This window comes from Sarcophilus harrisii, chromosome 1, assembly GCF_902635505.1.
Source record: "Sarcophilus harrisii chromosome 1, mSarHar1.11, whole genome shotgun sequence".
Taxonomy (NCBI): domain Eukaryota; kingdom Metazoa; phylum Chordata; class Mammalia; order Dasyuromorphia; family Dasyuridae; genus Sarcophilus; species Sarcophilus harrisii.
In genome coordinates this window covers 700,317,420-700,332,995 of record NC_045426.1, presented here as the reverse complement: position 1 = coordinate 700,332,995, position 15,576 = coordinate 700,317,420, and the positions used below count along the sequence as shown (strand labels likewise).

The window sequence follows — 15,576 nt, the reverse complement described above, 5'->3', positions numbered from 1 at the left end:
GACTCAGGTCATATCCCAATGAAGAGTCAGCCAGCCTGGAAGGGAAGCCTGTTCCTTCCTTATGAAGCTCATTCTGGGAGCAGCTAGGTGGTACAGTATGTGGAGCACAGCTCCTGGAGTCAGTAGGCCCTGAATTAAAATCCAGCCTCAGAGACTTACGGACTATGTGATTCTGGGCAAGTCACTTAATTTTGTTTGCCTCCAAAAAAAAAAAAATCCATTCTGCTTTTATATGGTTTTTAATTGTTAACATTGAGAAGAAAATCGACTATTGGCAATCTCCACATGTTATTCAGAATAATTCTCTGTTTGACTACATCTATGGATGCTGGGCACACCCTTTAAATTCATTCAGCACCCTAGGGGAAAGATTCATTTGCCCTGCCCTAGTTTTACTCTGGTAGTAGGGAGCACCATGGATGTGAGTCAGAGTGATGAATAAAAAGCAGAATGTATTAGTTCTGCCCTGGAGAGGCTTGGAGTCTATTTTGACAGATAAACTGTAAAAATGGGCATGGGGTGGAGACGAAGTTCAGTGCATGAAAATGTAGTCTTAAATGGTACCAGACAAAATTTGTCATTGTCAGTGGGGAAGGGGCATTGTGGATGATTTTGTAGAGATGGGAATATTTAAAAGGATCATAGAATGCATGACCCTGGGTAAGTCCTTTCTCTCCAAGTCTCGGTTTCCTCACTTCTAAAAAGAGAACATTGGGCTCAATGAAGTCTCAGGCTCTTTCTAGTGTTGACTTTACGTCTCCATCCATTTAGCAATCGGTGAACACATATTGTTATATAACGTTAATGCATAATGTTTATGTTATGTTCCTGCTCTGTACCTACAGGTAAGAACGGTGCTATGTGCTAGGGAAAGTAGGAAAGTAGCAACAAAAATCAAACAGGGTCTGCCCACAGGGGATTTGGAGACGGTGATCACGTTAGAATGGTTCTTGTGGTTCTGTGTGCATCGCCCAGTAATGTTTTCTGAAATTGAGGGCAGCCACCCCTCTCGATGTCCCCGGATCAGCACTCATGGTCACCACGTTCATATAATCGGCCCCTTTTTGGGCCCTGAGAAGTCATAGCTCTCTGGGATGGTTTGTGCACCCCATTTTTGTGAGGAAATAGGGATAATGTGTGGGGGAAGGGAGGGGCGAGTAGCTTCATAGCCATTCCTCCTCACTGGAGTCTCCTTGCTTCCTCCCTGACAGGTTTTCCAATGCGTTTTCATACTACGGATTAGTTTTGCTAACTACAGAGTTCTTTCAGGAAGGAGATGTCTGCAATAGTGAGTATCTACGCTTTCTGCTTCTTGTTTTCTAATGAAATATTTTAGAACCAGACATTTGTAGAATCTGAAGCTGGGAGGGAGCTTAGAACAGGGGGTGTCAGGGCTGGGAGGGGCCTTAGAACAGGGGATGGCAGGGCTGGGCGGGACCTTAGGTCATAGAGCTAGTAAAGACCATAGATATCATTTAGTTCAACCATTTAACAGATGGAAAAACTAACTCAGAGAGAAGGAAGTAATCTCTCATCTCTATCCCCTTCTCTTCACTTCTACAAACCCACCTTAGTTCTGGCCTCAGTTTATCTTGGTGAGCAATGGGGATTGGGCTAAGGATAGAGGGCAGACTGGGGCTGGGCCTGTGATTTCACTGGTGTAGGGGATTCCCAGATGAAATATCTCCACTGATATTTCCACGTCCAATTCATAACTCGGGCTTTTAGAAAATTGCCGAGGAAATGCCTTGTTTGAGGTCACACAGGGAATTCTTTGGCTCCAAGGACAGATCTCTGTCCGCCATACCAGGCTGCTTCTAGTTGGGGAAGTGGAAGGGGCAGGATGGACAGCCTGAACAAATACGATTAAATACATATAAGGGTATTGGGTCTAGTCTCGGGCTTGGTCAGTAATTTATGGATCGAACACAATGACAGAAGCCTTCTCATTAAGCCTCAAGGTCCCCCTGCCCAGCCTTTGTCTCTGTGTCTTCATCACAGAGCGTGCGATGGCCGCCTGGCTGAGGGCTCATGGTTTGAAAAAATGATTTGGGAGCTAGGGGAGGGGGAACAGGAGTGTCTACCATCGGAACTTAGGATTCAATGGCCAAGCTCTTGCCTTCTCCAGGAAGGAGAGCTGGTCAGAGCCCGTCTGCTCACCCTCTGTCCACGGGGTGTGGTGCTGAAGGCATTAATTTAGTCCCAGCTATGCCCAGGGGCTCCGGGACAAATGGAAGGTACCCACGGTCCTTCCTGACCTGTGGTTGATTTGTCTGGATTCTGTCAAGAAGAGATGATTCCGAGAGATCCTGCAGGAGGCTGGCCATTTTAGAGATGCAGAAACTGAGACTGAGAGATTATTAGTACACATATATATGTGCGTGTATATACATATATAGCATTAAATACAAAGTGACTGGGAGAAAGTCACACAGAAACTGTGTCGGAATCAGAAATTAAGTTAGAATTTGAGTCTCAATGATTAGTGTTTCCCAGCCTACCTGTGTATTAACAAAGTTACTATGTATTAACATTACGTGGCCTTTATATGTATTTAAATTTATATGTACTGTATTGTAGGAGCAAGATGATGCAGTAGATAAAGGATGAGGTCTGCAGGCAGAAAGACCTGAATTCAAAACCAGTCTAAGATGCTTCTTAGTTGTGTGATCACATGACCTCTGTTTGCCTCCGTTTCCTCATCAGTTAAATAGGGATAACAATAGTATCTACCTTTCAGGGTATGGTGTCCCACTTTCTAGAGCCCCCAAGTTGGGGTGACAAAATGTACCATTGCTTTCTAGAGCCCCCACACCAGGGTGATTAAAATATCCCTTCCTAGTGGAGAAGTGATGAGGTGGGACTCCCGAGGATGGTGGGAAAATGGTGTCCGTTTATTTCAAGGGCTTTCCCCTTTATATAATGTAACAAAAACAACACTGAGCACATGGGACCACATAAACAACTTGCTATTGAAGGGAGTTTGCCACCTGGAATCACTCTGCCTCAATCTCCACACAGGTTGTCACACCCCCTGACTTCTCAGGAAGGCCCAGGGACCTCAGGGTAGATGGGGAGCTGAACCAGACAGTGTCAGCAGGTTCCCTCTGGGCTGAACGGTCTTTAACCTCAGCCAGAGTTCGCCCACTGACTGTGACCCTCTACACAGGGTGGTTGTGAAGATCAAATGGGATAATAATTGTAAAGCTCTTAATATAGTGTCTGGCATATAGTAGGTACTATATAACTTATCAATTGTTACATATATATATTTATCTTCTTCCTTAATAGAAAGCAACCTCCTTAGGGGTAGGGATTACCCTCTTATTTTAGTCTTAGCATAAAGGCTTTTGTTGTTGTTGTTAAACCATTTCAGTCATGCCCAATGTTCTATGACCCCTTTAGGGGTTTTCTTGGCAAAGATTTTAAAGCAGTTTTGCCCTTTCTTTCTCCAGTTCATTTTACAGATGAGGAAACTGAACCAAACAGGGTTAAGTCACCTGCCCCGGGTCACACAACTAGAAGTGTCTGAGGCAGGCTTTGAACTCGGGCAGATGAGTCTTCCAGAGCTCTAACCACTGTGCCACTTAGCTGACCTGGCATAAGGACTGGGAGCTTCATAATTGCTTCTTGGATCAACCAACTGATATCACGTATACTAAGTGCTTTTGCAGCCTTGTAGCTCTATAAAATTGAGCCCTTCTCAGCAAGCTCAGTACTCCCGTCATCTTACCGAGTTCAGACAGAAATGGTCTTGGTACAGGTGGCTCTCCCCTGTTGTTCTTTTATGTTTAACGTTCCAAGGACTTCTGTGCAGAAGGACGGAACGATTGCCCTCGTCGACATTTTTCCTCACATGTTTATTGTGGACTTCGCCATCACCCAACAAAGCGGGTAATTCTTTATTCCTAGAGAATAACGAGAACTGCACACAAAAGCCCAGCTCTCTGCCGGGATCTGCAGCTCACCTTTTCTTCTGATGTAAATAATAAGTTAAAGCTCTCGTCCTCAGAACTGTCCTTCTCTCTGATCCCTCCTGGTTTTCCCTCTCGTCCCTTCTCTGTTTAAAAACAACATAAAACAAAAACCACAATTTCTACCAAAACATCAGTACTGGGAAAACAAGCAATTACTCTGATAAAGGCAACGGCCAGCCATGATGTCAGCGGGCCAGTAGTGAAGAGCCTGCTCACCTCCCGTCGTAGGGGTGAAGGACAGTTATACACAATGAGGAACATTTTGGGACATGATCAATGCAGCAATTTTTTGCTTGACTATGCTTCTAGGATGGGCAGCTAGGTGGCGCTGTAGTGTGTAAAGAACTAGACCAGAGTTCAAATTTGACCTCAAAAACTTAACTACTTCTGCCTCGGTTTCCTCTTCTGTAAAATGGGAACAATAATGGCACCTACATCCCAGGGTTGTTGTGAGAATCAAAATAATCTTCATAGAGGCCTTTGCAAACCATAAAATGTTATCTAAATGTTAGTTAACCCACTTATTACTAATTATTAAAAATGTTGTTGATTGTTATTGAATTTGGAACAAGACAGTAAGTAATCCTGAAAGTCCCAGATGAAGCATTGAAATGTCCTTTTCCTCCCTTCCCCTTTCTTCTTGCCCCAGTGTCCAGCAGAAGGAAAGCTGTGAAGGCCAAGTGCAGCCTGGCTTGTGAGTACCTAACTGAGGAAGACTACATGGACCTGCTTTTGACGACTTTATCTGAGTTTCCAGGTAGGGGACCCACCTACTTCTAGAGAGGGGGCCACTCTCTGACTGACCTGTGCCCCTCCCACATCTGGAGCAGTCGTGAGTTCATTTACCTCCCACTTATCTGCGCTAATGCTAGGTGGGACAGTGGACAGAGAGTCGGGCTTGAGTCTGAAAGAACTGAGTTCAAATCTGGCTTTAAAAACTTATTAGCGTGAGATTTTCTATTCATGTCAATACACTAGAGAAGGAAATGGGAACCACTTCAGTGGTTTCAGTGCCAAGAAAACTCCATGGAATCAGCCGTAACTGAATAAATGAACAACAACAAAAGAAGCATGTGGAATGAAGGAAGGAGGGAGGGAGGGAAAGGGGGAAGAAGGGAGGGAGAAAGGAAGGGAGAGAGGAAAGAAGAAAGGAAGGAAGGGAGAAAGGAAAGAAGAAAGGAAGGAAGGAAGAGAGGAAGGAAGGAAGGAAGGAAGGAAGGAAGGAAGGAAGGAAGGAAGGAAGGAAGGAAGGAAGGAAGGAAGGAAGGAAGGAAGGAAGAAGGAAGGAAGGAAAGAAGGGAGGGAGGGAGGAAGGGAAGAAAGGAGGGAGAAAGGAAGGTGTAGGAGCAGTTTGTGGCCTTGAGGTCAGTAATAGAACAAGGGGAAAATGTCAGGAGTGTGGGGAAGACTCGGCCTGTCCCCCCACAAGCTTCAGTTTTTTAAGGTGAATGCTTTCCTAGCCTGTTCTAAGCCAGGAGACTGGTGTGGTCACGACTAGGGACCTTCCGCAGCTCCCTCTGACTTTACCTCCCCAATTAGGCTGTGGAATTATGTATTTAGGAGGACTGGAATGGTTTTTACAGATCTGGCATTCATGAAATGGTGCGTCGGACATCCCCAGCTACAGTTAATGGAAGGACTGGAGAGAACTACGGATGATATATCTTCCCCGGGCCCCTGACGCTTTCCCAAACCCCAATTTGTTAGGGATCTGTTTACTGTTATTCCTTTCTCCACAGGCATCCTTGTGACTCTGTGGATCATCGATCGCCTAGGCCGCAAGAAAACAATGGCCCTATCCTTTTTCGTCTTCTCCTTTTGTAGTCTCCTGTTGCTCATCTGTGTTGGAAGGTAAGCTCAAGAATGGATACTGGGTTAGGGGGTCCACCATCCCATGTCCTGACCACCAGGTTTGGAAAGGCAAGTATGATATAACGGATAAATTGTGACCCTGAGTCAGGAGAACCCCATATCCATATCCTACTTCCAACGCTTCCTAGGCTTGTGACTGTAGGTAGATGGCTCTCAGATACTCAATTTCTCCATCTATAAAATGGGAGCAACAATACCCATTAGAGCCTGATTCAAAGGGTTATAGTAAGGCTCAAACAAGATGAGATGTAGAAAGAACTTTGAAAACCTAAAAGCACATAGAAATGGCAGTTATTATTATCTGATTATGTCTTAAGAACTATAAGAAATTTTGGATACAAAAAGGGCAAAACCAATCCCTGCTCTCCAGGGGCTCACAGTCTATAAGAGACAACCAGCAAACATACAAAACACACGCAGGGTGAATTGGGGAGGATTTCAGAGGGAAAGCTCGCGGACCTTCAAACTAGCTCAGATGTTGTCTCCTACAGGAAGCTGCCCTGCCCCCTCCTACAAGCATAGTTCTTTTCTATGTACCTCTTGGTGCCCCTGTTTTCTTTTTTCTTTTTTTTTTTTTAATAGTAACTTTTTATTGACAGAATCCATGCTAGAGTAATTTTTTTACAACATTATCCCTTGCACTCACTTCTGTTCCGATTTTTCCCTCCCACCCTCCACCCCTTCCCCTAGATGGCAAGCAGTCCTATATATGTTGAATATGTCCTAGTATATCCTAGATACAATGTATGTGTGCAGATCCAAACAGTTTTCTTGTTGCACAGGGAGAATTGGATTCAGAAGGTAGAAATAACCCGGGAAGAAAAACAAAAATGCAAACAGTTTACATTTATTTCCCAGTGTTTTTTTCCTTTGGGTGTAGCTGCTTCTGTCCATCATTGATCAATTGAAACTGAGTTAGGTCTCTTTGTCAAAGAAATCCACTTCCATCAGATTACATCTTCATACAGTATCGTTGTTGACATGTATAATGATCTCTTGGTTCTGCTCATTTCACTTAGCATCAGTTCATGTAATTCTCTCCAAGCCTCTCTGTATTCATCCTGCTGGTCATTTCTTACAGAACAATAATATTCCATAACATTCATATACCACAATTTACCCAACCATTCTCCAATTGATGGGCATCCACTCAGTTTCCAGCTTCTAGCCACAACAAACAGGGCTGCCACAAACACTTTGGCACATACTGGTCCCTTTCCCTTCTGCCCCAGTTTTCTTTCCCTTTAGAATGAGGACAAGATTTTTACATGCATTTGGGAAAAATATGATACTATGGAATGAGGGCAGGGACGGCATCTCCCTAACCCCTAGTACTGTGCCTGGCGCATAGTAGGTACTTAAATACATATTGACTGATGGATGGTACTTGCAGATATCTCCTGTTTTGGGGCACAGATTAGGCCCATTGCTTGTTTTGTGAGATTCTTGCCCTTGCTACCCTGGGAGCCCTTGACTACCTCCCCTCACATCATATCACTCTGTCTGCTCAATCCCAAACTAACCACACTCCTACATTACTCAGGGTACTTGGAGACAGTGATAATGTCGAGGTTAATCTAATAGGACTAATATTATTTACATAATGCTTTCAAATGTGCAGGGTGCTTAACATGCAGTATTTCATTTGAGCCTAGAAACAACCCTGAGATCAGTACCACAGATACTACCACTACTACTACTCCCCTCATTTTACAGATGAGAAGGTTCATTAGTACCACAGATATTCCTCCTCCTCCTCTTCTTTCTCCTCCTCCTCTTCCCATTTCATAAATGAGGAAGCTCATCAGTACCATAGATAGTACCACTACTACTCGTACTACACCTACTACTACTCCCGCTATTTTACTGATGAGAAAGCTCATCAGTATCATAGATACTACTATTACTACTACTACTACTACTCCCCCTATTTTACAGATAAGAAAGCTCATCAGTACCATAGATACTACTACTATTACTACTACTCCCCCCATTTTACAGATAAGGAAACTGAGGTTCAGAGAGTTACATGACTCACTTAGGGTCACATAGTTATTATCAATGGTGGGATTTGAACTCTGCTCTTCCCGACTCCATGTCCAGCAAGATCACAGATAGAGAGCCCAGAGATCAAAGTCCAATCCTCTCTCGTTTCCTAGGGAAGTGTCAGAGAAACTAGATGTTGAGCGTCAGAGGCAAGACAAACCTAATGCTCCTTGACTCAGTATCCAATCTTGACTTGTAAACCATCCTCCCCCTCTCCATCAAGGGTTACCGTCTACCAGCCCTGATCTTTGTGGAGTAGTAAAGATGAACAGGGCAGGCCTTGGGGGATGGGAAATGGTCCCAGAACTCACCGCAGGTTATTGCTGGTGTCTGGCTGAAAAATGTCCTCCTGCCAGACAAACTCTTGATTCACTTCTTTCTCCTTTCCCCCTCCAGAAGTGTCCTCACTGTGCTCCTCTTCATCTCAAGGGCTTTCATTTCAGGAGGATTTCAGGCTGCCTACGTTTACACTCCAGAGGTAGGAGGGATCTGGGCAAGAAGGGGCAGCTTTGGTGCACCGAGGGGGCAAGGGCTGGCCGATCCTGGGCACACAGAAGCAACGACTGCCTTTCAGTGCAATCGTATTCCTTTGTTGTCCCATGGATTTTATTTTATCCCTTTAAAAGCATTGTTCCCCCTTTACCAGACCACCAAAGGGGTCCATGACACCAAAATAGACACGATCTCTTGGATGAGGACTTAATGTTGGGCTCCTCTTTCTCAGGTTTACCCTACAGCTACCCGTGCCCTGGGATTGGGCACCTGTAGCGGCATGGCAAGAGTGGGTGCCCTCATCACTCCATTTATTGCTCAGGTAGGTGACATCATGGGGAGGAAAAAGAGGAAGTCAGAGGATGAGGGATGGGACAGCAATGACGGCCCTTTCTCCCAAGCAAGCCAGTCTTAATGAGGGGGCCAGGCAGGGCTCTCTATAACACTGATTCTAAGCTCAGAGCAAGCTTCACAAAATGCATCTTCAAAACCACTTTGGCAGGAAATACAGAATTAGTTATTTTAACTGTAAATGTGAATGGGATGAACTCTCCCATAAAGTGGAGGCAGATAGCAGACTGGATCAAAATCACTTGACAAAAATGTCCAATAGTATTTCCTTTCTCTAAATATGGGTAAAGATGGTTTTCAGCATTCGTTTTTATGATTTTGAGTTCCAGTTTAAATCCATTTTAAAAAGCAAATTCTGAAGTCCAAGAGATGAAATGATGGAGTCAAAGTCACAAAGGACTAGGGTCAAGATTTGAAATCAGGTCCTGTCATTCCAAGCTCAGTGCCCTTTTTAGCCCATCCTCAAATTCCCTTGACAAAAATGTCCAATAGTATTTCCTTTTTTAAAATATGTGTAAAGATGCTTTTCAGCATTCATTTTTATGATTTTGAGTTCCAATTTAAATCTATTTTAAAAGGCAAATTCTGAAGTCCAAGGGATGAAATGATGGGGCTAACGTCACAAAGGACTAGGGTCAAGATTCAAAATCAGGTCCTGTTGTTTGCTAACCCTCAGGCCACATCTTGGGAAGTGTTTGGAGCAGGGCACCATGCTCTCTAGATGTAGGGGATCCCTATACCCCAAGGGGTCTTTGAGCAGCCTCTTGTGTCTCTCCCTGAAGGTGATGCTGGAATCATCTGTTTACTTGACTTTGGTGGTGTACAGTGGCTGCTGCCTCTTGGCCGCCCTCGCCTCCTGCTTCCTGCCAATTGAGACCAAAGGCCGTGGTCTGCAGGAGTCCAGCCACCGGGAGTGGGGGCAGGAGATGGTGGGGAAAGGGTCCCACAACCTGGGCGTGACCAGGTCCAACTCGGGATCGCAGGAGTGACGGCGCCTCGAGAGGCTGGATGTCCAGGAAGGCCGGAGGGAGGAGGTGGGGGTGATTCCCGGAGGGATCAGGCTGTCACTGCCAATGTCACGGGTCACGGGTCCAGACCTGTGGATTTGGACCGAAAGGAATTTGTGTCTTCAATACCGTTCACTCATATTCATCCAGTGCCACCTCGGGGATGGCAGGGGAGGCATTTGTTCTGGGGTCGCTCTGTCGGTGGGAGAGGGGGCGAGGTTTGTTAGCGCTGGCCCACTGCCAAGCTCCAGAGGTCCAGCGATGCCACGAGCCGACCATGCCGACCGGATCCAGGTATTCGACGGGAGAGCCAAGAGCCAAACGGTCCGTGTAGATAACCCAGCTCTGGGCTCATTTGCCAAGGAAGAGGACTCCGTCAGTCAGCCTGCTGGGTCCTGGGTCCCCACCTCGGGGGCAGTTTTCATGGGCATTGCAGAGAAAGGTCACTGGGAGCTAAGCGACCCTTATCCGGGTCTAAACTGGAGACAGAGGGGGAAGAAGCCCACGTGGGAAAGGCTCCTGGATCTCGCAGCTCAGAGTCCTCCCCACACTGCTCACTGCGCTATCACATCACCATTGCTGACCGTGCATTGGGACCCCGCTCCTCCCCCCAATCCCATCTCCACAATGCATGGGGGCAGGTCTGTTTTTGTCCATTGTACTCAGGCTTGTTCCCGATCCCGACCCTTTCTCACTCACTGGGGAGCGGGGATCCTTCCTGTCAGACAGCCCCCTCTGACAACTGCTTCCAGCTGGGCTGGGACATCGGGACAGAAAAAAGGAGGGATGGAAGGAGGGATCTCGCCTCTGATCCCTAGGGAGGTCCAGGAGGAACAGGGCTGGTGATGTCCTTTCTCCCCCTGGGAGGGCAGTTTGGGGGCCCGGTACCTTTTGTGGCTGGCTCTTCTGTGGGGACGAAAGGTGGGAAGAGGAGACCACCCACTTGAACGGCCTCTCTTTACCATTCACCAGCCATGAGGGCAGATTCCCATTTTGAGCCTGGACAGATGTACAGAGAAATCAGAAAATGTGCCCAGCCAACCCCACTTCTCAGTATTATTCCGAAGCTGGGGGGTGGGGGTGGGACTGAGTTTTAGGTCCTCCTCATCCCTCAGCTCCAGTTTCGTTGCTGCCATCCCTTGCCAGTGCTCATGACATCACCATCCCGAGGTGGTCCGGGGTGCCACTCATGCCCCCCGGGGGGGATGGTGGCCCTCTTTGATGGACAGAATGTGGGGGTCAGCAGAGAGAGAGAAAGAGAGACTGCCTTTTGAACTCAGCTTCCATCTGGGTCAGGAGAGGGGGACTAACTGGGTTCCATGTCAGTGTCATTCACCCGCCTGCAGTACTTGGTTCAGAATAGGATGTTTCCCATTGGGAAAGCAAAGGGATCAAGTCAGAAGGGAGAGCATCCCCATCTCCCATCAAAGGCCAAAGAAGCTGCTGACATTTTTTTTTGCTTGGAGATGTGTTTTCGGTAAACATTGCAAGGGAACAAAGTCTGTAAGTTCATTTATTATTAAAACATGTTGGTGATGGACCTTCACAAGCTCTGCCTTTGTCATTATGCCATTTCGTCCTCACAGGGGTCTGCGTTAATCCTACATTAAAAAAAAAAAAAAAACAACAACAATTCTACAGCTGGGAATCTCTTGGATGGAAAATTAATGAAAAAACATTTAATAAGCATTTATTACGGGCCAGGCACTGGGCCAGTTTATCGCTGGGATATAAATGAAAAGTGAAACCCGATCTACCCTTGGGGAGCGCACATTCTAATTGGGAAAGATGGCAGATAGGGGCAGATTCAGCTTCAAGGTGTAGAGGAAAACCTAGGAGTCTTTAGAATGTATGGGGAGCTTGGAGGGGATCCAACATCATCTGTGGGAGGAGGATAAGGATTGGAGTAAGAGGGGGATTCTGGATTCTCTCTGGTCCATTCTCCAATCTGTCGGAAACATTTATTAAGCACTTAGTATATACATAGTAACAAAGACTTACAAAGGCAAACCAATTCTTCCCTCCCCCCCCCCCAAAAAAAAATCTTTGCTCTTGAAGACTTAAATTCTACTATAGGGATCTAATAATCTCTTTAATTTCATCTGTAACTCTTAGTCTCCATGATGAGCTTCCAGTTACTTAAATGGCTACGGGATTAGTGACTTCTTTTTTTTTTTTGATCAATGACTTCTTAAAAAATAGTGTTCTATTAATTTTCCTTCCCCTTCCCAAATAGCCACACTCATAATAATTAAAAAGAATTAGAAGGGGAAAATCAGTTCAACAAAACTAACCCAATACATGAACCAATCTGACAGCTTATGCAATATTGCCTTACCCATAGTCCCCTGCCTTTACAAAGAAGTCAGAAAAAAGTGTGTTTTCTCCTTTTTTTCTTCAGGACCAAGCTTGAACATTATAATTACAGCGTTTAGTTTCTCTCTGGAGGTGGGGATGAGGTGTATGCCAGATTTTATTGATAGATTTGTTTTCATATTGCCTAGATTTCCTCCTATATTTTGCTCCTCTTCTGGAGAGTCCCCTTCCCCCTTGTAAAAAAGTAATCTGTTTCTAAATGAAAGAAAAATAGAAGTGAATTTAGCAAAGTCCATCAACATTTCAAAAAAGTCCATCAGTCCTGGGAAGAGAGTTATACCCTTCTCTGCAAAGACGTGTAGGTGAGAAAGGAAAGGATGTCTTCTCATAACCTTCCTTTAAAAGGTTGTTCTTTATAGTTTCACAACATTCAATTTTCTTTTTTTATGATAGTTTTTTTCTCCCATTAATGTTGTTGTCATTGTGTAAATTATTTTCTTACATCTGCTTATTTCTCTCTACCCCAGTTCATGTAGAAATTTCCATTCTCCTCTGCAGTCATAATGTACATCATTTCTTACAACAAGGTGATATTTTATGACATTCATGCACAACAATTCCGCCACCTCCCAACTGATGGGCATCTTCTTTATTTTCAATTTTTCTTGTAGTTGTTCAATTCTTTCTTAGTCATGTCTGATTCTTTATGGAGTTTTCTTGGGAAAAATACAGGACTGATTTGGTTTTTCCTTCTTCAGCTTATTTGATAGATGAGGAAACAGGTTTGAAATAGGTAAAGTGACTTGTCTAGACACAGCTATTGACTGAGGCTGGATTTGAACTCATGAAGCTGCCTTCCTGACTTCAGGGCTGTCTCTCTATCCACTGCACCACCTAGCTGCCTTTTTCTTTTCTTAGCTAACACAAAGAAACGCTGCTGTACATATTAGGAGGCCATCTTTTCCCCAGTAGCCTCCTTGGAGTATAAGTGAAATTCTGGGTCAAAGGGTATAGATATTTTAATCACTTCATTTGCAGAATTCCAAATTGCTTTCCAGAATGGTTGTACCATCCATAGTTCACAAACAAGGCATTAGTCCCTACCATTAATGATTTTCAATCAATCAATACGTATAGACTAAGCACCTACTATGTGTCAGGCTCTGGGCTAGGTATTAGGAATGAAATGATCTCTCCTCTCAGCTTCATTTACTTCTGCAAAAGGACTTGCCTAAGATAATACATCCTTCCCATAGCCCAAGGCTGGCTTTCTTTCCAGTGCTCTTTCTAGTCCTGGGGAAATAAGGCCCGGGACTCAGCTCCTCAAAGTACATTGAACCATCCCTCATCCCTGCAGCAAGATCAAAGATTGAGAAATAGAGGGGACTTCAGTAGTCCCCAGTCCAACCTCGGATTTTATTGATTCAGAGGAGGAATTCCTCTGAATTTCAGAGGAGGAAATTCAGAGAAGATCAACTTCTCCCAGGTTATATGCAGGTTCCTGAGCTAGGGAAGAAAGAGACATCAGGGGTCATCTGCTCAAGCCCTTTTATTTTACAGAAAAGGAAACTGAGGCACAGAGAGGCCAAGGGATTTGCCTAATGTCACAAAAGTCATAGGATCATAGACCTGAGTTGTGCCATTTATGACATTTTGAAGCATGACCAATGAAAGAATTTGTATCTTTCTTTCTGTCTGTCTCTGTCTCTCTTTGGGTCTTTTTTGTCTCTCTGTCTCAGTCTCTATCTCTCACTATTTGTCTTTCTCTTCTGTCTTCCATTTCTGTCTTTCCCTCTCTCTTTGTCCATCTGTCTTTTCTGTTTTGCTGTCTGTCTCAGTCTCTCTGTCTTTCTCTCTCTCTGATTTTTTTTTGTTTCTGTTTCAGTCTCAATCTCTCTTTTCTGTCTTTATCTCTCTGTTTCTCTCCCTCTCTCTTTCTTTTTGTCTCTCTCCCTCTCCTGTCTCTGTCTCCCTCTCTCCCTCTCTCTCTCTCCACCTTCTTTTCCCTCTCCCTCTCTTTGTCCCTCTCCTCCTCCCTCCCTCCCTCCCTCTCTTCCTCTCTCTTTTTCTCTCTCTCCCTCTCTCCTTTCTCTGTCTCCTTCTCCTTTTTCTGTCTCCCTCTCTCTCCCCATCTTCTTCTCCCCACCTCCCTCTCCCTCTTTGTCTCTCTCCTTTTCCTTCCTCCTCCCTTCCCCCCACTCTCTCTCTTCTTCTCCTTGCTGTCTTCCTTCCTCCCTCTCTCCATCTCCCTTTCCCTTTCCCTCTCTTTGTCCCTCTCCCCTTCTGCTTTTCTCTCTTTCTCCCTTCCTCCCTCCTTCTCCTCTCTCTCCCTCCCCCTCCTTATTCTTTCCCTCCCTTTTCCACCTCCAAAGGTACCAGCAGCTTGGGCTGAGGCGCATTTCTAATTATGATCAGGTGACTGAGCTCTCCTAGGCAATGGGAGTCATGTGGGTTTTCCCTGTAGAATACCAGCTGGCAATAACAACAGTCGGATGTACGGGTCAGCTCAAAGGCTTTCACCACATGGAAATCAGCGTTTCATGACAGTGTTGCGTATGGTGGGCCACAAGGTCTTTGTGGCAGGGATAGGAGGGGCAGGCATTGGGGCAGGGGATGAGAGAAACCGCCTCTTACAAAGTTCAGAGCATCTTTCTTGAAAGGAGTTTATGTCTTTGGAATAACCTCTCATTTACCAAAAGCTAGATGAGCATCACGCTTGAACATACAGCCTTAAAAAGTCCCAGACCCTGTTATTTAAGAGCTCCCCATTTAGTGGCCTTAGGGCCAAGAGAATACTCCTGATTCTCCTTCTGTGTCAGGACTTCCAGAGCTAATTTTCTCCTTTGTACAAGAAGGGGTGGGCCCAGTGGCCTATCTCCTGAGGCTTTGTGATCCTGCTTTTCGGTGGATTCGGTGGCCTGCCCCTTCGGGCCCTGTGACCCTGCTTTCAGGGGACCCGGCAGCCTGCTCCTTCAGGTCCAGTGACCCTGCTTTTGGTGGATTCAGCAGCCTGTCCCTTCAGGCCTGGTGATCCTGCTTTCGGGGGACCCGGCGGCCCATCCTCTCAGGCCCTGTGATCCTGCTATTGGTAGATTCAGCGGCCTGCCCCTTCAGGCCCGGTGACCCTGCTTTCAGTGAGCCCAGCGCCCTGGCCCTTCAGGCCCTGTGACCCTGCTCTTGGGGGACCCGCCGGCCTGCCCCCTCAGGCCCTGTGACCCTGCTTTCTGGCTTGGCATTCTGCTCACAGGATTTAGCCCAGGAAGGGACCGATCAATCATCACAGGCTCATGAAGTGCTGACTCTGTGCCCGGCACTAGGTTAAGAACTGGAGATGCTTTTAAAAGAAATAGAAAAACAGATAGGTGCACACATTCTAATAGGGAAGACGCCATGCAAGTAACCAGGATGTGCAAAGCATAAAAGAACCACACCTATTCCTGCCTCCTTCCTTTACAGAAAAGGAAACTGAGGGTGGGAGACTCAAAGGGATCTATCCAAAGTCATGCAGGAGGTGA

At 45.7% G+C, this 15,576-nt stretch overlaps 1 protein-coding gene across 1 annotated transcript in view; it reads left to right on the top strand.

The window, feature by feature from the left end:
• SVOP (SV2 related protein) overlaps positions 1-11,291 on the top strand; it is a 53,863-nt gene extending 42,572 nt beyond the window's left edge. Inside the window, exons 11-16 of the mRNA XM_003761139.3 lie at positions 1,212-1,288; positions 4,627-4,734; positions 5,717-5,828; positions 8,292-8,373; positions 8,620-8,709; positions 9,521-11,291. Of these exons, the coding sequence (XP_003761187.1) occupies positions 1,212-1,288; positions 4,627-4,734; positions 5,717-5,828; positions 8,292-8,373; positions 8,620-8,709; positions 9,521-9,727 (676 nt within the window). The 3' untranslated portion in view covers positions 9,728-11,291. The remainder of the gene's footprint in view (positions 1-1,211; positions 1,289-4,626; positions 4,735-5,716; positions 5,829-8,291; positions 8,374-8,619; positions 8,710-9,520) is intronic.
• The last annotated feature ends 4,285 nt before the right edge of the window (positions 11,292-15,576 follow it).